At 28.8% G+C, this 27,086-nt stretch overlaps 1 protein-coding gene and 1 pseudogene across 1 annotated transcript; both read right to left on the bottom strand.

Annotated features, from left to right (window-relative positions):
* Positions 1-304: 304 nt before the first annotated feature.
* LOC132942023 (uncharacterized) lies at positions 305-7,440 on the bottom strand (annotated as a pseudogene).
* Positions 7,441-19,780: 12,340 nt separating this feature from the next.
* On the bottom strand, positions 19,781-26,694 carry LOC132934347 (uncharacterized). Its single transcript, XM_061000656.1, has 4 exons — positions 26,533-26,694; positions 25,928-26,140; positions 25,430-25,439; positions 19,781-20,109 (listed from the first exon to the last, which is right to left on the bottom strand). Exons 1-4 carry the CDS (start codon positions 26,692-26,694, stop codon positions 19,781-19,783), a joined length of 714 nt encoding a protein of 237 aa, XP_060856639.1.
* Positions 26,695-27,086: the final 392 nt, after the last annotated feature.

Genomic DNA, 27,086 nt, shown 5'->3' with positions numbered 1-27,086 from the left:
TGTAAATAGATGGCACCAAAACCCGGGGAGTTATGATTTTTCAAAACCCAAAAATTCACGACGTGTGGGGATTATAATAATTAATATGTTACATTACCATTACAATATTACATAATATAATCTATACGGGACGATGCTTACCCGAAATTGCTATTGGGGACACCTCGCCGCTGAGTATCCAAGGCAGCGGAACGAACGGTTCGGAGTCGGCCGTGTAGAACATCACGCCGCTGCAGTGCTGGCAGACGAAGAACCTAACCAGCATGACTAGTGTGGGCTTCCGGACAGTCGGCTGCGCGTACAACTACCAACACGATGCCTGACCGGAGGGATTTCCACCATCGCCGGAGGGATTTACGCCGACCTCCCTGGAACGATTTCCGCTGCGGGACCGGGCGCCGGCTGGGTCAACGCGGCCGAGGTCGAACCACGCGTCCACCCTATCAGCTTCGGCGTCCCGCCCTTTGGCCCGGAGCCACTTGGACGGTTCCGGCACCCAGAACAGCACGACAAAGCCACCGATGCTCAATACACTCAGCACGCCGGCTATTGTCTGCCACCGGAAGTACATGGACAGTACACACCCTAGCATTATGCCTATGCCCACGAACAGCGTAGGCCCAGCCGCGTGCAGCGCCCGCAGGTGGACCGGAAACACTTCGGCGATGTACAGGCACATGCAACTGCTTACGCCTGTCATGACGATATTATTATTTGATTGTAGCGTACATAATATTTCAGGTAAGTATAGGTAATAAATAATAATCATATTATTGGTGGATCGAACATAAAATATGTTCACAAATTCAAAACCAGACCCAAACAACAATTTTATTCGAACTTATAAAGATGTTTTTAAAATAAAAAAAAATTTTAAATTTCGGTTTGAATTTTATTAAGTTTGAGAACTAATCCTTGGGCCGAGTGCACACTAGTTTTTGCATTAGTGTACCTACTTACCTCTACATACCTCTACTTTGGCGTGAGCTCAGCCTTAATCTATGTATTCCCTTCAGCGTCTAGAACCAGCTTATCCGGATACATAGTGTCATAGTCAGCATTCAGCTTCATGACTCCGTACTGTTCCATTGTTTGACGTTGCAGGGAAAATTACGTTTAAAATTAATACTTAATGTAGGTACGACTTGGACACATACTTAGACATAATAATATGTTACATAATTATTGTAAAGTCCTCTAAAATTTGTGAATTGTATGTATACTTGTAATACAGGTAACTTGTTTCAAAAGTTCCGTAGGTATTACCCTGAATATTTATTGTTTGTGGAAAACCGGTAAAGTTAAATGTTGTTTTTCAACTAAAATGTATTAACAATCTGGGTAAATGCATAAATCAAAAAAAATGTTCAACTGATTTTTTCAAATTTTTCAAAATAATAGCTATTATTTTAATCTTAATTTTTGAAAATGAGGAAAAACTGACTAAGTTACATCAAGTTAAGTTTTAGATATTTGTGAAAATTATATCTAGTTGTATTAGAAAAAGTAATATTTTATTAGGTATCTTCTAAAATATAGAAAAATGTATTATTTTGGAATAATTATGATAGACGGATTAAAGGTTTTGTAAACAATTACCTATCCATTTTAAATTGCACTTAAATCTCTACTAATAGATGGATTTATTCTTATAAAATGTCATAAAAATCTACATGACAAAGAAATTGCTTATGACCAGTTACAAATCATTGAAATGTCCAGAGCCGTATTTAGGGGGAGCGGGGGCAATGGGTGGCTAATTTTTTAATTACATTTTAAATATTTAATTCTCTCTAATATTATAAAAGATAATTTGAAGATCGAGCTTACGAATTACGCGAAGGTGGCATAGAATATAAATTAAATATACAACGAAAGAAGAAAAATAATATTTATACGGTGAACTTAAAACAAGATGAACTAAATTTTTGTGGAAGAAAAAATGTTTTGATAAATACATACTGTTATTTTAGATAAAACACATTCTTAGTACAAATTCAGAGTTATTCAAATAAAAAGAGGCATACCTATGATAATTTAACATCAAAATATTCCTTTTTTTTAAACCTATAAAATCGGAATCAGAAGTTTCTGAAGATTCTGAACAAATATATAAGTTATATAACTAAAATATACAAATACAAAGACTGCTTAGGCCTTAGATAAAAGCTTTTGTAATAAATGTGTACACTTACAAAGTCTTATTAAATCTCTTAAAGATAAAGCTACACAAAATATCTGGGACCTAAGTGTTATGATTGGTACGATTCAAAGATTTACAAACAATCTATTCTTATGTTGACATCGCACTTAGAATGTTATTGTATACCTACACCAGCAACGATATTGTTCTTCGGAAAGATCATTTTCAACCCCGGGAAGATTATAAATTTATCTTAGATCGGTAGGTAATGAATAATAATCGCCTAAATGCTTTGGCTGTATTAAACATTGAAAATAATCTAACTTCTAGCCTCAATTATTATGATAACATAATTAAAACATTTCCCTAGTCACAATCCAGAAAAAAAATTTAAATGTATAATTAATATAATATTATACACATAATAATATATATATATATATACATACATATACAATATACTTATTGTTTTTAAATCACACTAAATTTTTATTGGGTATAATAAAGCGTTTATTTTTGTGGCCTCAGGATGGCAAATTCCTAAATACGGTTCTGCTGGTTATGTCCATTGTTCGATTCGATTCTCGTTACTAATTTTATTTCCCACAAACATGAAAAACAAATCTGCTCTAATGCATCCAAGTTGGTCAATATTAATTACTGAATTTGAATTGTAATTATTTTTTTAATTGTTTAACGAAATATGAATTTAAAATAGCGATTTCAACTTTTTCAAAAAATCTATTGCACAAATAATTTTTTTGTTGACATTTTGGCCATTTATTCAGATTTTTTTTATACTTTTAGTTGGACTATCGCTTTTAAATATAACGAATGCCTCACCATAGAGATACGAAGATACATAGAGGGCGAATAAATCAATTGGGGTCGACTACATTTTTATATGTAGGTATATAACAACTAGGTAGATACCAGCTAAGATTTCCGGTTGTACCTATTCGTATTTTGTACGATAATGAACCAAAGAACCAAAAGCAGAATACTAAATGAACTGTCAATATATAGCAATATTCAGAACTTATTATATATACTCTACTTTGTAGATAACAACACTAAATTTTATCTAAGATACAGATAAAAGACAAACAAATCAAATTCATCTAACAAAAAGATAAAAGATAAAAATATTTTATCTAGATAATTATCTAAATATTTAAATAACAGATAATTTTAGAAATTATAATTAGAACGACTAATTTAAAAAAATATATATACCATCATGTAAGTACACAAAATAATACACACACAAGAAAATCCATGGCTAACGGCCGTTCTTGCCGGGCTGGTGATGGGGTCACCGGCCACTTTTCGTGTCACGTACTATTATTAATTAACAACATTAAAAAGATATTTACGAGTATTGTGTATTTGTGTATACGAAATAATGTTTATTATTATTATAAGTCATGTGCAATTAAAATTGGTTTAGAGATTGTTTATAGTCCATAGATTTATAATATAAAACATAAAACCCAAAATATATAAATAGCATCTCATGTATTGCTCGTCCGACTTATCAATTGTCATTAATTTCAGACGCATTGCAAATACGGAAAGAATAGACGGCTGGTTTATCTTTATTTCTCAATGAATAATATTTTATTCTATGGAATTTGGTTTGGGACGGCGGTGGTTATAACTTGCCATCTGTTCTATTATTCGTATTGTAATTATAGTTTAAAAATATTTATAAAATTCTGGGAATTTGACATATTTGTTGCGACAGTAATATACTAATATAGGCTAATTACATAAATTAATTATTATATTATATTATATATTATTAACCGAATACAGAATATTAATTATTAATAAGTAATAAGTACTAAATAGGAATAATTTATAGTCTTTTCAGAATAACGTCATATATTTTTAGCCCTGGATGTTATTTTACGTACAAGTTGTGCCTCAGATAATGAGAATAAAAATGAAACATTTTCGAACAGATCTAGCTAATTTTCACCAAAAAAATTATCTTGTAAATTTATCTAGATAAGTTAAATTTTTATCTAAAATAAATACTTAGATAACTTATTTTTATTTATCTAGATAAGATAAAAGATAAAAAAATAATTATCTGGATAATTTATCTAGATAAGTCCTAACACTGCTAATGGTTACTTAAAAATATTTTCCCAATCTTTCTGCAATCATAATTTATATTGTACCTACCTGTACATTAAGCTAGAACTTACCAAAAGGATATCCTAGTAAAATTCTTCCAATCATAATTGTTGTATAGGAGTTAGCAAACGTAAGTGTTAGCCAACTTAAAGTCATCGGTATGAAAGATATTTAGTGCTTTTATTCTTCCAATCCTATCTGCTAATATTCCAGTTATGATTAAACCAACAGGTGTTAGAAGCATTGAAATACTAGCTAAAAAAACAATTTAATCATATATTTTTTTTACTTTTTAGTATACAATATCCAAACAGATAAGTGCACCTATATGATATAATTAAAATTGATCGGTAAATACATTTTTTTTTAACGTGTATTATTTGCCTATATTGATCCTCGTAATTTTTGGTTGTATTATATAAAATGTGGGTGATACTCGCTATACCTAATTATTTACAATTAAGTAGTTTCCAATTATTTTTTCATCGCTGCACATCATTATTAGTAATCTGCCACGCTATGCCAATAAGAGGTATCAGGAAAATATCGACTTTTCAAGAATCACACATAAAATGTTTTTGACCTTTAATTAGATCGTTTGTGCACATGTGTCGATTAATGATTTTCAAAGTGGTGTTATTTTTATGGTTTTTTGACACTAAATCTATTTTTTACTTATAGTTTTTTGGAATTGTTGTGTATCCAAATATGCAAGCCTGGTCATTGAGTAAGTTAATGATAATTTTTAATTGAGTTAAGTTAAGTTGATAGAAAATAATTGAAAAAGTTTAAGTTAATAAAAGTTTAAGTTTAAGTTAATATAGTTGTCCTAATTTTTTTTTAACTCAGTTAATTTAAAAGTTATACGGAAACTTAAAATTAACTTACTTGGGATAAGTTGTTTATTTTATTATTTATTTATTTTTGAAATATGTAAATATCCAAAATGTAATATGACCATAAGTAATATGGTTTAACATAATAAAAAGTAAATGTTTATGCAATATGTATCACTTATCAATAATAATTGTATTTTATTTATTGTTTAATTATTTATAAATTAACGTAACTTGGATTTGATAAGAAATAGCTCGTTATTTATTAAATTCTAAACAAAACAAATTCGGTAACTTAAAAATTAAGTAAATGAAAATGAAATTTTAAAAAGTTTAGTTAAAAAGTTCAAATAAACTTAACTTTAAATTTTTAACTAGTTTATGCCCAGACTTGCAAGTTAGACTTGCTTTTTAATCATAATAATCAGAAGAGAAAAAAAGGTAAATCCATTCTAAATGAGTTACCGACTTACTGTATAATTTAATCCGATATTCTTTGACACACTCAATAAAGAAAATATGTAAACCCATATATTTTTATAGTATATCTAATTACTATAAAATATTTTTTGATATTACATTACACATTTAAACTAAATACCAAGTAATAGTTCAAGAACGTTGTATTGGAAAACACTTTTATATAATTACTTATCTATCCTTTTAAAAAATTATTTTTATAAAAATTTTAATTGTTTGAAAAATAAAAATCAATTATACTTAAAGTTCGTATTTAATGAAATAAATTTGTTTTATCTATCTGATATAAAAAAAAAAAAAATACCTATCTATATAATTACTTACCGTTGTCTGTTGCATATAAAATATTATAATAATAACATATTGAAAAATGTATTAAATAATTAAAATGTTCTATATACTTTTATGATAATATTATATGATTTATCTAGACAGTATATTATAATTTATATTAAATTAGCCAAGTTCCTAGATACTTAATATACACTAATAATTCCTGTGTCTTAAATTTTAAACTTACCTACTGTTTTAGTTGAACTAGCTCCAGTTATTGCTGTAGCTAAATGCCCAGATTAACCAAAGCTCTGTTCCATTTCATTTTAAACAAATAGGCGCTGAGCCAACAATTAAAAAGTATACTAGTTAATTTTGTGATTTATTAAATAATAAATAAAAACGATTTATAAGTAAAAAGTCTATAAATTAAAACGTGCAAAATAATTTATTGAAGGGAAATTTATATTTCTTACCTGTTTCAGTGATGACTGGTAATACAATTGTTCAAGAAACTATAAATAATATTAAATCATTTTTGTTCATAATTTTATTTATTTTATTTCCATAGAAAAATTAACCATTTAATTTCTTACCACTTGTATACTAGATTATAATATAGTAATAGGCTATACTGTTTAGTCTGCAACTCATAGTATGGAAGGCTAAAAAAATAATCCCATACAATATTGTGTCACTTACCGTATTTTTCTCTCTGAATTAGTTGTATTGCTTATTTTTTTGTGTTCGTAGAAAACTATCGAACTCACCTTGTTTTTTCATTTTTTATATGTAATTTTAACGATTTAAGATTACGATTTACGATTTCCTTCTTTAGAAAATTAGATTTATAGTAAGTTTATTTTTCTATAGATACCAAATCTAAACTTGATTATGAAAAATTGCAGGAGTTATCGCTTAGTGGTTTAAAACGGCAGAGTTATTTTAAGTGGCAGCACACTTGTGCACAGAATAGTCTATAAATACGTTACTTCCATTTTCTGTGAACATGGGTTTTCCACACTTAAGTACTAATATTAAAGTTAGAATAATATTAAAAGATTCCTATGTTTAAATTATAAGTATCACTGCATTTATATTAACATACATACCAAACAGTATTTTACGATTTTGTCGTGTAATAATTACAATAAAATGTATTAATATTGTTTTGCTGTAATATAAAAAAATAAATGCAAATATTGTATTTTCAAAGGTGTTTATAGAATAAAACACTCCGTTCTCCGTTAATTGAACCTATTTTCCAATGCCATGGAAGGGGAGGGGGAGGCTAATGAGTAATGACTAAAAAATAACGTTTTGTAAAAAAAAAAAAAACAAATTTAGGTATGTTGTTAACACACATTTTTCTCAATTGGTATTTCTTTTTTTTTTAATTATCGAACGTTTACTTAAATATACTTTTTAAACTTATTTTTTACACCACTACTATAAACTTAGTTATCAATGCATGAAAGTGTACATACTAATCCAAGATTATTGTTCAATATTTAATTTTATATTTGATGAAGGTTCGCGAAGTTGTGTCAAAAGTGTAGATGATTATACATAAGAACCACCAATAAAAATCTCAGCAAAACTTATTGAAACTGAACAAAATAGCTGAATTAAAATGTTAATGTCAAGTAAATTACTGTATGGTTATTATAACACTTGAAAAAATATAAAGATAACAAAAAAAAAAATACTCAAAGACAATTAAAAATAGTTTTGGATATAGGTATACTTTAAAATTAAAATTATTTTTCTTAATTATACTTAAAAGGAAGACGATCAATTATCTTATTTTTTTTTAAATAAGTAGCAGGTAGGCTAACTTATTAAATTAATGAAATATATACACTATTTATATTACTTATTTTTTACTACTTCATATGATTAGCTTACAATATAACGTAAAAGTAGTTTTTTTTTTAAATAATAATATTAAGTTGCTAAAAATTTTACTCTAGAAGACAGCAAATTTCAAAATAAAATATTATGACAATATACAAAAGATGCAATTCTTATTGGTTCTACAATACTTAAATAAGTTATAAGTTATAACTTAATTTTTATAATCTATAATTGTTTTTAAGATTTCTAGCAGTAATAATAATATTTTAATTGCTGTCAAACTTCTATAGGAGGTGGTGATTTTCGAAATATCGGTTTTATATACTCCTGATACATTTGGTTAGGTACCAAATAAGAGATTTCAAATTTATTTAATTGTAAATCTATATGGTTCCCAATTTCCCATAGGCTTATTTTTTGGTTATTTTATGTGTACGCGTACTGCGTAGTGAACGTAAGTTTCGCCAAATTGTATATGTAGCTACCTATCCTAGACAACTAAAAAAAATTACACGACAAGGTACTTTATACTGGCTATTTCAACCACACCTTATTTCCTTTGTGAAGACCTTTTTAAATATTTTGCCGCGTAAAATACGTGTTTCATATATCTACTAATGGATAAAATTGTTTCAGAAAACTATAAAAACACATGACACACGGTGGCACTGAAATTGTAAATGTATTCTTGTATGAGAGGAACCCAAAAATCAGTAACTAATTTTTAAATCAAAAATTAATTTTAAATGATTATCTTTATTAGATAGGGATTTTAGAAAGTTCAATGGTCTTATATTATTTACTATTAAGTAGGTTTAATCACTGAATAAGCAGGATTATTCGTATAGTGCAGTGTTAACAAATCGCGTGTACCGAGTTGATATAATATTATCTTTAGAAGTCATAACGAGTTTCAAATGCGATAATTGTTACGATATGAGGTTATCAACCCTGAATATAACAGTCATGTTTCATGCAATCCCAAAACATTTAATATTACACGTAAAATATGTACACTATAAGATTGTAATATTGAGATTCCTCAATCTATACCATGTCATGTCAATACACATTTTAATGATTTAAAATTGTTTTTGATAATTATTGATCAAATAAAATAATTTGACCTTGGGACTAGATGAGATAGTCATTGGAAATACTTTACCACACAATATTATATCCAAGGCAACGGCAGGATCTCGAGTAGCTGCTTGACAATAATTATTGTGTACCTACGTGGTGGACGCCAAGATTTATAATCAAGCAAAACCACGTATTGCAATACATATTATGCATATAGTACTAAGTAGTTATGAGCTTATTATTAATATATACTTAATGAATTATTTTCTTTACGCAGCATTAGTGTTGTATAAATTGAAAATTATGCCTAACAGATGAATATAACTTACAATTTCTAATTTAAAAATAGAGCGATTAGCCTATTTTAATTAAGTCAATTATTTCATGAATTTTAAATGTGTAAGTACCTACGTGCCGTGTTAGATTCGATATATAATATTTATCTATTCAGAGGTTCGTGTGTTAATCAGTGCGTCTGATGTGTTGGATCAGATGAGGTAGAGTCATTAATGAGTAAATTTGTTATATTGGTTGCAGGATACAACGTGTTATTTATTTGACTACGTAGGTATGTGGTCATATATTTTTGTCATAATTTATGGATTCATAGCCATCATACCTGTTATAATATTACTTTATCTTTATGAATATTTTTTCTAATAGTATGTTTCCTTCCCCAACAGATTAATGAGGTTACTAATTTTTTAAACATTCCTCCTCTTATTAGTCCTCCAGAAAAATTCTTTACACCTAATGAAATTAAACAAACAATACAAAAATATTCACTAAGAAAATCTCCTGGGTTTGATCTCGTTACAGTCGAAGTGGCGAGATGCCTTCCTAAAAAAGCTATAGTTCAATTAACTTATATATTTAATGCTATTCTTAGATTGTCTTATTTTCCAATCTTATGGAAATTCTCCAAAATAATTCTTTTTCCTAAGCCTGACAAACCTCTCGACACTCCTACTTCATTCAGACCTATTAGCCTCTTGCCATTCCTCTCAAAAATTCTGGAAAGACTTATTTTAAAACGTTTATTACCGCATATTACCTCCAACAACATACTCCCAAATTCTCAGTTTGGGTTCCGCAACTCTCACAGCACGATACATCAAGCTCACCGAGTTGTTTATGCTATTTCTACAACTCTGGAAAAAAAACTTTACTGCTCTTGCGTTTTCTTAGACGTATCACAAGCCTTCGACCATGTCTGGCACAAAGGCTTACAATTCAAACTAAAAAAATTTCTCCCCTCTGCCTTATTCCTATTGATTAAATCATACTTAACTGATAGACACTTTCAAGTTCAATTTAATTCTTCAACATCAGGCATTGCACCAATTAAAGCGGGTGTACCACAAGGCGGCATACTCTCCCCCTTCCTATTTAACATTTATGTAGCTGATCAACCTTCCATGCAACAAACCATCGTAGCCGATTACGCCGACGATAAAGTTATTTTATCCATAAACAAAAATCCCTCCTTAGCTGCCTCATTAAATTTGCAATTGCATCTTAATCTCTTATCTGAGTGGTATGCAAAATGGCGAGTTAAAATTAACCAAAATAAATCTCATCACACAACATTCACACTCAAACAAGGAACATGCCCAAACATTACCCTTAACAACGTACCAATTCCCACTTCTGACACAGCCAAATACTTAGGATTAATCCTTGATAAAAGATTGACATGGAAGAAACACCTTCAAACCAAAAGAATAACCTTAAATAATCGTTTGCGTATGCTTAGACCTCTTTTAACTAAAAATAAGTACTCCACTCTAAATACCAAACTTACAATCTACAAAGCGCTTCTTAAACCAATCTGGACGTATGGACTACAACTATGGGGTTCATCAAAAATATATAACACTAATAGAATTCAAACGTTCCAAAATATATCACTTCGACGATTATCCAATGATCCACCCTATATTTCTAACTATACTCTGCATAACGATCTCCATATGAGAACAATAGTTGAGGAAGCACGCATTTTTTACACTCGTTTCCACAAACGACTTCATTCACACCCTAACCCTCTCATAAACGATCTTTCTATCCTTACATTACCTGGAAATCCTAACCGCAGACTGAAAAGGAAGTGGTGCCGCGACCTATTAATAAAAACTTTAATGTCTAACGTCTCTCAATAAAAAAAAAAAATAATATAAATTATGTAATTATATTAAAAATTAATTAAAATAATTAATCAATTAGTCAAGAGTCACTAATGGGTGGCTGCTTAAATCACGCCTGTCACGTATCATGTACTTATATAATATAAGCTTATTGTGCAAATTGTACAGATTGTTTATTTCAAATAAAAAAGAAAAAAAAAATGTTTCCTTATTTCTGTAATATTTTCCTTTTTAACAATTTTCATCTTTATTTCGATAATCTATTCGTCTACTCTCTTTTAGGTTAATATCCCTTTTCAACAGGGCTTGAAACCGGTTACTGGTTTTTACCGAAAACCTATAATCGGTTACCGTTATTATAAACCTATTTGTACTCCCAGTTATCGGTTACCGGTTACCGTGACAATTTTTCAGCTAACACAAAACGTTATATAAGTAATAACGTATTATGTTTTAACCGGTTAAGAACCTATTACCGGTATTTATAAATCTGACTACCGTTACGTCAATAATATTAATAATATTATGCTTAATTTATCTTAGCTACATAAATGATTGTACGCTCGTAGCTACTAATGGCTTAATAAATAATAACTTCTTAAAACTATTCTTAAATCATACTATTATATCTTCGTTTTTTTCCCTAGTCTAAATTCTTGTAATAATAATTCAAATAATTGGTATTCTACATTTCTATTTCCTACCTACACCTACAACATAAAATATTGTTGGTTGGCAATGACGGTACTCGATAGTCGATAGTCCCGGTATCCCTCATCGTATATTGTACTGGGAAATCTAAAAATATCTTGATTCCTATAACAACACGAATATTATTAATTATACGGGTACAAAGGTGTAGTACAGTTTTTTTTTAGAAAACTGGTATTCAATCGGTTACCGGTAATCGAAATTTTTTGGAAGAGGTTATCACTTAACGGTAACCTTTAATTTTGAATATAGTTTTTGTATTAGAGTGTATAGACGGAGACAACAAATGCATGGGCAGTATTAGCGTATCTAGGATTTTTTCAAGGGGGGATATATAATTTTGGAGTAGTAAAACTGCTTCGATTTTCTTCAACAGTATCTTGTTCGATGGGAAAGTGAATATTTTTGGTGCATTGGGGAAGTCAAAATTTAAAATGTCTGATAGTTTTCTAAAGCGATGGGAAAAACAACATAAAAATTAAGGAAAAAACGGGAATTTTTACGCAAAATCGGTTTTCCACAAAATCAATTTTGATTATTGGTGTAACTTTAAAACAAATGAACGTATATACATGCAATTTTCACTGGTACCTCATTTCACGGGCTCGAACAAAGAGAGCAGGCCTCTGACCAGCTAGCTGATGTTTGATAGTAAATGTACACTCTCTCGTTTTAAAGACGCCACACCCGCATGTGTTGTCTCCGTCTTACAAACGCGTAACATATCAAATTTACGCTCAGAAAATTCAATGAAAATATTTATAGATACGTGACATCTGAAATTATTGAACTAATTAAAATTTAAATAGGCAGGTAAGTATTCTGAAATCTGAATACATTTAAAAAATATTCTAATCAAGACTGGTAGTGGGAGACGACAGATATAATTTCCTGTTAGTATAGGTAATAAATATTATTTACTTTCCATGATTATAACCAGTGGCGTATTTACAAGGGGGTCCAAGGAGTCCGGACTCCCCCCCCCCCCCCCAATTGACTCATGTCTCGTACATGTTAAATTTGTGTTTTTACATGATTAGAAAAACAAATTTTATCATAAGATACGAAGGATTTTGTAAAGAAATGTCGAAGCTTCAGTTATCAACATTTTCAATTAATATCGTGATTTTTTTTTTTGTTCTGAGTTTGATACTGAAAATGGTTTAAGAATACCGAGTTTATTTTTTAATTAAAATATTTTGTAGTTTTGAACATTGCCAGTATCTACTAGAGAGATCTTTTTCAACCTTAAAATCCTCAAACCTTTAGGAAATATTTTTATAAAAGTTATAAGTTATAACATAACTATATTAGATTCTGAGCGGAGCGATGAAGCTAGTGGTTTTACATAGGAGTTTTTTTTTTTTTATCCTGTATACAAAATTTCTACTAAAAGGAGTGCTTTGATTTCAATACAAGTAGGTACCTTATCTTTTAGCAAATTGGAACAAGATGGTACTTTAGGGAGGTCATTTTTTGATTTTCTAAATAGTTATTTAATGCTACGGAAAAAACCACCTAAAAATGGGATTTTAATTTATAACGCTGTTTACCACTATAGAAACGAATAATAAAAAAAAATATTTCAATATTAATTCAACTTACAGGCTATATAATAAATAATAACAATATAAAATATCTAGACTGAAAAACCGTCTCCGCTCAGAATTTTTTTTCTTATACAATGATATTATATCATTGACCCACTTGTAACCTACTGTACAGCAGAGCAACATCCACTTACACGCTTTTTAAATTTGTTTTGTACATATTATTATTTAATAATTAGAAACTCAAACATTTTATATCGTCTTATAAAATATATGGTATATTTATTTAATAAAGAGTAATTGGGTGGTATAGGGGCTTTGCCCCCGCGCCTCTGTTTTCTGAAAATTATCTGGACTCTCCGCATGACAAATTCGTAAATACGCCACTGATTATAACTCCTCCAGTAAAAATCTACAAGCAGTGTATCGCCTGTTAGTATAGAAAATATTTACTCCCAAAAATTACAACTCCCACAGTAGAAATCACTAGAGAGTAAATACACCTGTTAGTATAGGAAATATTAACTCCCGATAATTATTACTCCCCCAGTAAAAATCACCAGGGAGTAAAAATCATCTGTTAGTATAGGAAATATTAATTCCCGATAATTATTACTCCCCCCGTAAGGATCGCCAGGGAGTAAAAATCGCCTGTTAGTATAGGAAATATTTACTCCCGATAATTATTACTCCCCCAGTAAAAATCTTCAGGGAGTAAAAATCGCCTGTTACAACTATCCTAACGTAAGTTTGGCTAGCGTTTTGTTAGTACTTACCTATAGTTACAACAATAGTTTCCCTATGGTATTTAAAAAAATATCCATTGTCATTTCTTTATTTTAGTCATTATTAATAGTTTGATACTTCATCAATGTATTATTGAAGTGAAGCATATTTTTATTTTTTTCCTAGGAGATAAATTATTAAATTCATGACTTATTTTTCAAAACTTTCCTTAGGTATAACAAAATTGTGGGAACGTGGTAATAAGCTAAACGTTGCAGTTGTACTAGATTGTATGAAACCCTTACAATATCATTAATCATCGTTATTGACATCAGGGCTTGGAACCGAAATTAAAAATACCGGTATTTTAACCGGAACCTATTGAAAATATTGGAACCGGAACCTTACCGAAACCCTTTTTTGATTTTCCTAGGAACCTAAACCGGAACCGGAACCGATATTTATCGGAAGATAATTTTTCGGTTAATTTCGGTTTTTTTCGGTTCTAGTTTTATTTAATTATTTAATATATTTAGGGCCGTTCTTACAATGTCCGGTAAAGTGTCGGTTAACGCTAACCGACTGATAACAGATTTTATTACCGGCAGAATTCGGCCGGTTAAGTGTCGATTAACTTTAACCGGACACTGTAAGAACGGGCCTTAGGGCCGTTCTTACAATTTCCGGTAAAGTGTCGGTTAACGCTAACCGACTGATAACAGATTTTATTACCGGCAGAATTCGGCCGGTTAAGTGTCGATTAACTTTAACCGGACATTGTAAGAATGGCCCTTAGGCAGGTAATACATATTATTAAATAATTGTTGATTCTTAAAATTTGGTTGTAAATGAATACGGGTAATTATAATTGTACATTTCTATAATCTAACAGTTCCAGGAAACAATAAAATATGAGCATTTACCAAAATAAATAAAATAAATATTGTTATTTGCCCGTTGGTTTGTAAAGCACGTCGTTATGATTATTTCCTTATATTTTATAATTTATAAATAGTTTTGGATACAATGTCTTGTAATGTAAGTTGATGAATGATGTCTAATAAAATGATTATTAACGCGGTCAAAATACACACCCGTATAAATTGTTATCAGATTGTGACAAGGACTAATAATTAATATTATAATGGTATACATATACATATTAAATATAATATCTGAATAGTTTCTTACAATCATAAATTCGATAGTCGTTATTTGGCAGTGTCCACCACTAAAAATAGCATATCATAGTACCTATGATACCTATCATACAAAAACAAGTAACAACCAATCAATTAATGTGGTAATGTTGAGCACAGACTGCTTCTATCTCGTAATTATTTGTTGGTTGTTGACATAAGTCATACAATTTTCTATTTGTGTTGTGAATTGTGATTTGTGATTTGTGACTTGTATATTATATGCAGTGGCGGTCATACGACTCATACGTCAGTACTCAGTACAACGTGAGAACTAAAAACCTGAGCAATGGGTCGTTTATCAGAATCGAAAATTTATGAGTATTTTTCATACGATACAAACAGTAAATTATCTGTATGTAAAGACTGCGGTGGTAAAGTAAAAGTAAGTTTATTTATTTGTCATTTTTTTGGTAGGTAGTCATTAATACGTAAGTATATTATACGGTTATATACTACCTTAGTACCTGCAATTTCATCTTTTAACTATCGAAGTATATATACTTCACCTATTTTATCTTAGATGGTTGTGGCCGTTTAAATTTAAAAAAAATGATTGTTTGAAATTTGAAAAGTAGGTACCTATCTAGTATCTACCTATATTTTGGTTATGTTCTGTATATGAGTTAATAAATGATGATAGTGATACTACCTCAACATCAGATGACAATAATGATAATAACAGGTAATAATTATACTCATATGTTGTAAACAATAATAGATATTGTATCATATTATGATACATTTTTTTTAGTGATCTTGAAAATGTGTCAACCTTCAATCCGGGTCTTGATGATGGAGAAATATCTGATTTATTAAATGAAAACTTTGATGATGTTGATGAACAATATGAAAAAACAGAAAAAATTGTAACTGATATTGTTGCCCAAAATATTTGTGGTGAGATTTTTACTGGTAAGTCTGTTAATAGATTACTCTTCAGAGGCTATAAATAAATTAATAGCAGTAACTTTTTAAATGTTAACTATAGTTATTGAAACTCACAAATAGTTCATTAAGTATAATTCATAGTTTATACATAATTATTAATTACAAACACATATTTTAACTCATTTAAAAATGTTTAAATTAAATAAATAAATAACATTATTATATTTAAATATTTCTTGTGATATGTTGAATAAGCACAACTAGACAAACTTTTTTATAGTGAGGCTGTAGCTCATATTATTTACTCTTTGTTATTATACTGTGTGAACATTTCCCCTACACCTATTTACTAAGTTGGTATACTTGCAAATGGATAGTTATAAATATAAGTTTACATGAATATTGATATTTATTTCATAACATTTATCCATTAAGACTCACTATGCCATCCCCACTTTTTTCTTTAATAATGTATTTAATATTTATTAAAATTCTGATTATCGGAATTCTCGAATATGCTTATTGCTTAAGGAGCTTCACTTCTTATAACATGAGTCGACCCTATTTTTAAAATTTGTTTTAGATGTTTTTAAAACAAAATAGTAAACTTACTAAGTCCTTTAAGTTTTAACCCAATAAGGCTACTATAATTTGATTTTATCATTTTAGATAATTATATAGGCATATGCATATGCGCAATTTCAACTTTTGACTTGGGGGGCTGAATATATTAAAGGCAAGCAGACCATTGCAATATAGAATTTTAAAATTGTATGTCATAGGTTTTTTTGGGGGGCTGCGACTAAGTTTGGGGGCCTTATCCCCCCGATTTGCGCCTATGGGTGTATGAATGAAGTTTATAATTGGTTTTTTTTTACTTTTTCAAAAAAAAATATACCTCTAAATACCGGTATTTACCGGTATTAGAACTGAAACCTTAATTCTGTAATTTTAAGAACCGGAACCTAATTTTTTGAAGAACCAAATTGAAACCGAAACCGAAAAAATCATAAAGGTTCCAAGCCCTGATTGACATTGCCATTTGCCGTTGTAGATTAGATTAACACTTCCTTAAAATATTTTGCAGTACTTCTCTAACGTGCAGATACTTTAAATGATTGTTTTTTCTAGTTCAAGAAACCCTGATTTTTAACGACCATACCAATATCGGCAATATTCCACGATCAAAACGACAATACCAATTTTCCGATAATCATGAGGTTCAATGACCACCACTGGTTGGATTGGCTTTTATTTTGAATCTTTAAATAGTCTTTCATCTTATTTAATGAGTGGTAGTAGATAAAAATTGTAATATGAGATATTGGTATTAATGTTATTGAACTTAAAAAAAGTATTTGTTTAAGTATTTTAAATGGCATTTGTATTTATATTTAAATACTTTGAAAAGAAAATATTTGAATAAGCATTTTAAATACAAAATATACCACCAAGTATTTAAATACGTATTCTGAATACATTTGTATAGTATTCTTTACAAACGTAAATTATTTAGACTTATTAACTTTTTAAACTAAACAATTTTATAAAAATGTACCTTTTTTTATTAGGTTTGAGTAAGTACCTAGTAAAATAGTATATTATATTATTACAACAACTTGCGAGTAAAAAATATTATTTAACTGTTTGATTGTAGAAAAATTTTTTAGAAACAATTATTATTATTATTTAGGATTTAGGAATATATTAATTACTATAAGTAAATATAAATCAATAAAATATTTATAAGGTAAAATTTAGTTTTTTATTTTACATGATAAAAAATTCATCAGTGGTTTTAGAGTTCTTCATTAGGTTTTGACTGATTTTTATTTCAATAGATAGCAGTTTTAAGTAATTTTATCTTTTTTATCGTTATTATCACAGTTTATAGAAAACCGCGGTTATTATAATCATTTGGCAAGGTTGTACCACCTTACGGCTATAATTATGAGTTTCGATCTTATAATTAGTATTACAAAATTATCACAATAATTGATAAACTTTTAATTTATAATCACGAATTGAGATTAGGCGCCAACTTCAATACTTATACCGTCATACATTCATACGTAAAGACACAAATATAATATAACAAATTTTAATAAAATATTTACATTTTATTGTTGGGTGTACCCGGGAATTATCCCTAGACCCACCCCTGTTAATTTACCGTGCATAATTATATCATTGGCTATCAATATTGTTGAAGTTATTAAGTATATTATCTACAATCATTGAAACAAAAAAAAAAATGAATTTAATGTTTGATAATTTATAGTTCATACGATTAGTCTTCACTTAATGAAAACTGTTTACATTCGCCCCCGTAAACCATATTATTGATATTTTCGTTGTTCAGCCCTAAAGCTGCGCTTGAATTGGATGGACGGAATTGTATTTTCTGAGGTCAAAAATATATTTGTTGCATTCTGTCATTACGTGTTAACTGTTAACTGTAACAGTTAACTGTTAGGTTAAGGCCGCAGGTTGTAGGGAGTTCCTCATTAGTCTTTAGGTTACGTCAAACTAGTATTAATATTTAATAACATAATAATATTCGCGTTGACCTATACATTTATTTCTGTCTCGGTTAATGTGCCTTTTTATATTATTACAATAACGAACACGTAAGAAATCTAAAACGACGAAAAAGTTATGTACCTTTAAAATGTCTGTACGACAGCACACGGTTCGGTGCACAGCCTTGACACTCAATGAACCATTTCTGGCCTGTTTCATTTTATTTTTTTCTGTATTTAATATAAATTCAATTCAATTCCGAGTGAATCAACGAAGAATGTGTTGGTTTTCCAGCAGAAATGTTATATATCATATATATTTTTTTTTTAAGGTAGGTATTTTTTTCCTTATTTGTTTTGTGGACATTTTTTCCACGTAGCACAAAAGCTCCAAAACTTTATATAAAACAATAGTTTCATATATATCTAGACCATGGTAGGTATCTACTTTGAAACTTTGAAAGTATAGCGTTTTAAGATTTATTCAGTGGTCTCGGGAAAAACTTCAAAACCTACAGAACCGTGAAAAATACGTAAACAACTATTGCGATTAGTTAAGAACTGCTAGCGGCGCTAATAATCATTTTTCAAACCCAATGATTTATCATTGCTTTCAAATGTTTATATAATAAAATTATATGTACAATAATAAAATGTGTCGAAATGAGCGATGCCCGACGATTTGCCGACCAACGCTCGATCTCTGTATTTTTATACCTATAGGTATATTTTATATAGTATGTACAATGTACATCTTTTATTTTTTCTGATACGTCATCCGGTCATCCGGATGAATTAACAAAGTGACCACTAATGAATTATTTATTATAATATAAAAAGAGTGAGTGGGCCCACCATTAAACTCTGAGGAAGTAAAACTTCTTCTTTCATAAGTATTGAGGCCCGTGAAATTGTAAGTGAATTAGGGAGAGAGTGAGAAAAATCAATACAATAAAAATAAACGTGTACGCCGCCGCCGTGCATGTCTTGCAAAATAAATAAATAAACAAACGTGTTGTTTCATTTTTCGTTCTACCCACACCTCAAGAAAGAAGTTTTACTTCAATAATATATTATATAGTACGCCGTAATACACGTATTAAAAGTCACACGCCTTAAAATATGAGATCGTACATTCAAAATATTATATAAAAAATATGTGATTCGAACAAAATATATAATAATAATATTATCATCTTATCGGCGCGTGAAAATGTCTACAAAATAATATCGTGTTCGTCGATCACGTTCGACTGGCGACCGCTGTGAACCGATGACGACGACGCACTGATTTTCACTGACATCACTTTGGCCGAGTAATTTTCTCTCACAATTTCCTTAAAGAACTCTACTTGTTCGCCAGTCGTCTTGTTGACGGGGGTCCATGCCGAATAAACGAATTCGTACAATGTCACCATTCCCAACGACGAGGCAATGTGTTGGCTAACTTTGTCGGTGAACACGCCGGAGATCACTTGGACGTCGAACCATTCGTACTCAGGTAGTTGTCTCTCCATGACGTTTCTCAGCAACTCCGTGCCGATTCCTACAGGTAGAACAACATAGTTAGACGGCGATTAAAATAAAAGTTTAAACATAGTTTACGTATTTAGAGACCACGTCAATATCGTCAATATCATAACATCATTGCTATCACTAGCCTTGTAAAAACTCGAGTTTATTTGAGTAAAAGTATTCAAATAATTGTTTAGTAATCAAAAACGTATTTTAATTTTTATATTAATATATTTGTTTTATTATTATGTTCAAATTATATATTGTATTAAAAATCAAACACTAATTTTCAAATAAATTTTATTTTTAGTTGATATATTTCCTATTTCTATTTAATCACGGGAAACATAAAAACAGTTTACATTGATAAAAGATTATTAATTTCCTTTGGAGAATTTATAATAGGTAAAGAAAATTTATTATTACTAGCTATTTAGTGATTTTGAATTATATTTGTTTAATATTGCTAATCCTAAATTTGCTTTCATCTCAACCTCACATCAATTATCACCTTTAAAAATAATGCTGTGCACTCTGTGAATATTAATCCATCTCCTTTATATTTAACTCAAGTAAATACTTAATCATTTACGAACACCGAAAAAAGAATAGGGCCTAAAATGGTTTATTGAGGTATACCATATCTGATTGTTTGAAAATTGTTTCTCTCTCTGGTCCACGCACACCATAGATAAAACGCATTAACGCAGAATCATTTTTTCTATGTTTTTAAGTAATTTTAGAGTAAAATCACCCATTACAAAAAAAGATAGATAATAATAATTTTGAGGGAATGACATATCGATTTTATATTTAATTGTTATTTGACTTTGTATTCAATTTTCAAAATAAACAAAAAAATGTTGTAAATTTAAATTATGTTTAAACTGTTTTGAGACAATATTTAGACAAATTGATGTGTCATTCCTTCAAAAATATTATTCTCTGTCTTTTTTGTAATAGGTTATATTACTCTAAGATTACTTAAAAACATAAAAAATGATACTGCGTAAATACGTTCTGTCTATGTTGCGCGTTGGATAGAGAGAGAAAACAAACAGTGCGCTGACATCCTCTTAATATTTAAATTTGTTTTTAAAGATTATGGCCTATTACATAGATACGATTTAAACCAGAGCCAGAAAATATTCCTACCTATTTTTTTTCATATTTTTCCAATAATTTATCATCTGAAACTGAATCAAATGCTTTTGCAACGTCCAAAAATATTTCTAAACATAGCATCCCTTTATCAAGAAACTAAGTTAGCAAAATACGATAAAACATCTTGATTCATGGCTACCAATATGTTCTCTAAATACAAATTGTCTTTCATTTTGTTTTTTTTTTTTTTTTTGAAAGAAAATTTGGCTTCAACAACGAAAGTTGATTTAGCCTGACATTAAATTTTACATGGCGTCTTGTTTCTTAAGATTAGTTGTTACATTATATTATTATATACAAGTTATAAAGATAATAATTTTCTCATAATGTCTGAGGTACTTAAAAATGTTAGATTTTCATGGTTTGGCTTTCGTCTACATTGTTTATTGTAGGATTGGAATGGTTTTCGTCGACTGATCGGTATAATTGTCGGATTTTCGTTTCCTGCAATACCAATGTGAGATGAAACCCACACGAATTCAATGTTTTTTTGTGTTTGGATTAAACATGCTTGAATGTTTGAGGTTATATCATTTTTTGAAGATAGGTTTTGAAGTGGTAGTAAGGTACTTAGGGAGTCGCTGATATTTCATTTATGGCGTATTTATAAATAATACACTTTTGTAGATGAATTTTCTATTATTTTAGCTATTGCTGAGATTAACAAAATAAGACGATAATTTGACCTTTCCCTTAAATCCTCCGTTTTGCAACTGGAATAATAACGATTTTTTTTTGTGTAACTATTTGTGGAACATATCTTTTTAAAACTCATGGTTGATAAATATAATATAATTGATTTTAAAATGTAGTCGGACATTTGGATGAAATAACATCAAATCCTGGTGATGCACTCTTTTTTAATTTATTTTATTATAGCCATCAATTCGTTTTCAGAGAAACATTTATACTCTAATTGATATTCATTATCGTAGTTATCATTATCGTTATTACGTTAATTATAAACTAGTGCAATTATTCTAAATGCTAGAACCTACCTGCATGTGTTAAGCTATATTTTCACCTACGTTTACAAAATAATAATCAAATTTATTAACATAATGTTCATTATGAGTTTTATTATTTATATCAATTAATATATTGTTATAGAACATTTCTGGGTGTTAGTATTTGGTTTTCAGTTGACTATTACCCATCTCAATAATAATATTCCAAATATTAACTGAAATTTGTTTAGTACTTATCCTTTGAATGACTTTTAATTTAATTTTTATTATAATATTCATTTCTTACATATTTTATTCTTATTTTTTTTTTATAGCATTTGTGCAATCACTGATCGTATATCATTTGGTTTTTTAAGTGTCATTTTACCTATCTCTTGTTCAAAAATATAATTCAATAAATCTATTGTTATCCAAGGTTTTATTTTCATTTTATACGAAGAATTATAAATATTCATCGTTATCATTGCGTTATTTAGTTAATTAGGTAGGTATTGAAGAAGTCGTGAAATATATTATATTATATGGATGTATTAACTTTTGGCTCATGATTATCAATTTCCTAATTTTCTTTATTTTAAAACGTAGGTAGGTACATAAAAGTCTAATACCTAAATAAATTGATTTATTTGTAGTTGTTTTTTTGTTTATTTTAATTATTGTCTGGATCTATAAATAATATATAGTTGTGATCTGTGATATTAGACTGAAGGAAAAATATGGTTAATACAAGAATTACCATCATAACTATTACTATGGTATGGTAATTTATGTACCAAACTAAAATAATCTATTTGCGCCATTCAATTTAAGTTATTTAGTTCAAATTATCTTTACTGCCTTTTCCGATATAAATATTCCATTATTTTTGCCCATTCATCGTAAATCCATTAAGCAATATTGTTTTATCTTTTCATTCGTTGATATAAACTTGTTTCTTTCATTTTCATCTGGCAATCAAGCAGTTATTTTCATTTCCATTTTATGTTCCACTCTATATTATGCATGTTTAACATAACATTCTAAACTTTGATAAGGTCGATGTTTCCTAAAATAATGATATACAATTTTCATTTGGACTTATTGGTTAATACCAACGATTTCAATGGCTTCAACAAATTATTTCTTCTGCTCCAAGTCTTCAATTTTTGTTTTTAATAGGTAACTGTATACCTCTGTTTCAAGTTGGTTATTATTTTCATAAAATTGTACATTCATTGGGACTATTCTGTTCTCTAAGTTGTTTTATTTCATCTAAAATTATTCCTACCGTGGTATTAAGTTGGTCAAATTTATCGTTTATATATCGGACCGGATCTTGCTAAAGTGTCTATGTAAACTTTTTCTTGTTCACTTGTTGTTGTATTTTGTTATTCCACTCGTCTTTGCACTCCCTACATGACTATTTGCTTTTCGTATTCTTGGACAATCTAGTTAATACATTTTCATTTATTCCTAGAGGATTCATACCAGCCTAATTTTTAGGTTACCTCCAAATTTACATTCTGAACACATTAATTCATCATCCTTAATGATACTTCATTCCATTTTACTGTTAATTTTACTTAGTATCTATATAATTTAATGTACTTACTATACAATGTAAGTATACTATACGGACATACAGTATAAAAATAATATAACCATAACGAACTATTCCGATAATTTACAAGAACGGATAATAACCGATCACTTCGAAAGTCAGAACAAACCGTATTTGAAAGTAGATACCTAGGTATGTATCTAAAAATAAGTATTTTTTTTATTAAACCGAGTACCTAGGTATTAAAATATGTATACTAAATACATTTTAAAATAAATACCTGTAACTGTATTTGAATATATTTAAATTACAAAAGCATCACTAATTCCGTGAATTCGTCATTCCATGCCGGTCTCCGCTGTGGAGAATCGACGAATTTTAACTCTACTCACGTCCTACAATCAGCTCGCATATAGTTTCACCCTATCTTTTTAGTTTCACCCTCACAACTACGCAAATGGGGAAGTAAGCGTGCTTAGTTTTTACATTTGTTTTAGGCAGTATGTGTAAGTGTAATAGCGTTACGTTTGTTATAGATAAATTATATCGAACTAAAATCAGTTAAATTTTTTTATATTGTATGTTGAACGGAAAAATTTCGTACAGTATAATATTATGCTTATGTTATTGTACTGGGTAGGTGCTTGTTTTCTTCAACCAACAGGCCAACAATAGGACCCAATTAAAATATATTCAATACAAGTACTTACTACTAGTCTCTACATACATATTATTACACAAGTAAATGTAAATTAATTAGTAAAAAGTGTAATCCTGGTATTTAGATTTATATATTAAACAAATAAACGATAAAAATATTCTACACAATCTGATTTTTTATCGGGCAACTCTAATTATATTCAATCAATTTAAATTTGTTTATGAAAAACCACATCGAAGGTCTTATAAAATACGAGTAATATTTACAATATTTCTTGTCTGTAGTATCTAAAATGTTTAGTATATTAATAGTAGGTACAACACAACACTTTTACACCTGTTTTGAGTTTAATTGCTTATCATTTTTATTTAATGGAACTGTAATCAATTTAAAATAAGTTTACACGGAGATGATTTTATAAAAAAATAACTTACCACTTACTAAATAAATTTTACTTTTGATGTACATTAAGTAAATTGCAATAAATAGCAAGTATTGCTTGATAGTAAAATTATGAAGCGTTTGTCGTTCCTCGTTAATAATTAAACAACATATTATTTTTAATGTAGGTACCTACTATTTATAAGATGTATAAAAATAAAATAAATACGGTAAAAATGTATAGTCCACTAGGACATAATATTATGCTTATTATGATATTAAATAACATTAATGAATATTTAAATTTATTAAAAAATTATGTTAATACAGATTTGGAAGTAAATATTAGAATATAACAAAAATTCAGTGAAAGTTACTAGATACTTAAATATTAATAAATACAATAAAACACGGTAACTACTGTATGAGAACATATTTTGAACGATTTTAAAAATATCAACTTATTCACATTCATATTATATCAAGTTGGATAATAGATACAAACCTTTACTTCTATATTGGGGAAGTACAAACCACGAATACACTTCTAACATTTTGTCCACGTTATTGTGTGTATATGCATTACCCCTTTTAGTTAAATAATGTTTGAACTTTTGCAGCTCTCTCCATATCGTACCTTCATATACCTGTGTATTAAATATACGTATATAATAGTTTTTTAAAAAATCAGTTTGGTAAAATGTTTATGGTTCAATTGCTTTTTTTATTTTTAAATAATTAATAAATATTATAATAGTACCTATAATAATACGTTAAAATAAATGAATAATAAATCACGAGAAAAAAATCGAAATTCCCATAAATATTGGAGTTTTGTGTTATCATACGTATAATTAATTAATGTTAGCAGATTTTTTGATAAGCATAGAATTGTATAAATTTATTGATATTATTGAGAATTAATCTTGTAGGACATAGGATAGTTTCAATATAACATAATATGTATTTGTAATAATTGAGTCAAAAATCTGTTTATTCTACTACTGTATTCGTGTAAACTTATTAATTTTTTGGCGGATTAACGAAAACTCATAGTTAATTAGCCATTGGCTGTATATTGCTCACATATGTAAGTACTAGGAACTAGGAAGTTATTTGAAAAAAAAATTGTTACCCTGTCTTTACTGAATTCAGGATCTCTGTTATTTATTTCGTTGAACCGACATACTAGAAATCCAACTAAATTTCCAGTGTCCTGCTCCACAGCCACAGTTGAAAGTGTGTCTTTCATCCAAGTATGAACCAAGTACAAGTATTCTTCAACAGATCCATTGTCCGTATGCATTTGACTACTTTGAATTAACGGTTCATCATAGATGTAATGTTCCTATTCGTTTTTAGAAAATCGTAAATATCATCAAATGCTATAACTCATAAAATCTTGTTGTGGTTTAACTGCTGAACGAGGAAATTCAGTTGTGTTTTAAATTTACACCAGAGTAGAGAATGTATTTATTTTTCAATGATTTTTTGTGTCATCAACTTTTTGAGCAGAAAAATTCAATATTCAATATAGAGCACCTTTTTTCTGGGTAGAAAATTTAATCTAAATTAGTACTGTGGGGGATTAAGTCGTGTAGAAATGTAAGAAAATTATATTATTTAACTTAAGATTTCAAATACTGGGATTTAATAGGCACCTAGCACCTCCATAAAAAGACATTGTTGTATACACATAAACTTTTGACATTATCAATTTTACTTAGTATTATGATTTACCTCGATCATTTTAAGGACTTCATCAAATCTATCAGATTTTAGTTCTTGTATTTCAATTTTGTCATTTAACGTGGTCCAAACTCTTGGTGATTCAATTGCAGTTTCAATTAAATAGTCATCCTCCCAATCCTGCATTAACATATTAGGTTCACTTTCAACCATGAGGCTTAAAAAGCATTAAAACTGCACTAAAAGTTAAATTTAAAACGTTTACTTTCCTAGAAGGTTGGTTACACATCAATTAAATTGTTATAAAATAAACAAAAATAAATAGTTTTTCTTGACACTTATTTTGTTGATTTTTAAAAATTATAATAAAACCAAAGTATAAATAATATTTTAATACGTCATATACTATTTATATAGGTACTAGGTATTTATTATTGTATTTAAATTAAATTATCTCATAATTACTGACTTGCATGGCTCAAGTGTTTAAATCATCTAAGGGTGAAGATAACTCAATTTATTCAACTCCATCTCACATACCTACTCTGTTAAATTATGCTTATTACCTATGCACAAAATACAAAAAACATTTGAAGCAATGTAAG

Source organism: Metopolophium dirhodum, chromosome 1, assembly GCF_019925205.1.
Source record: "Metopolophium dirhodum isolate CAU chromosome 1, ASM1992520v1, whole genome shotgun sequence".
In the NCBI taxonomy this organism is placed as follows: domain Eukaryota; kingdom Metazoa; phylum Arthropoda; class Insecta; order Hemiptera; family Aphididae; genus Metopolophium; species Metopolophium dirhodum.
Note: the sequence above shows the minus strand (reverse complement) of the source record. Positions and strands in the feature narration are given on the sequence as shown.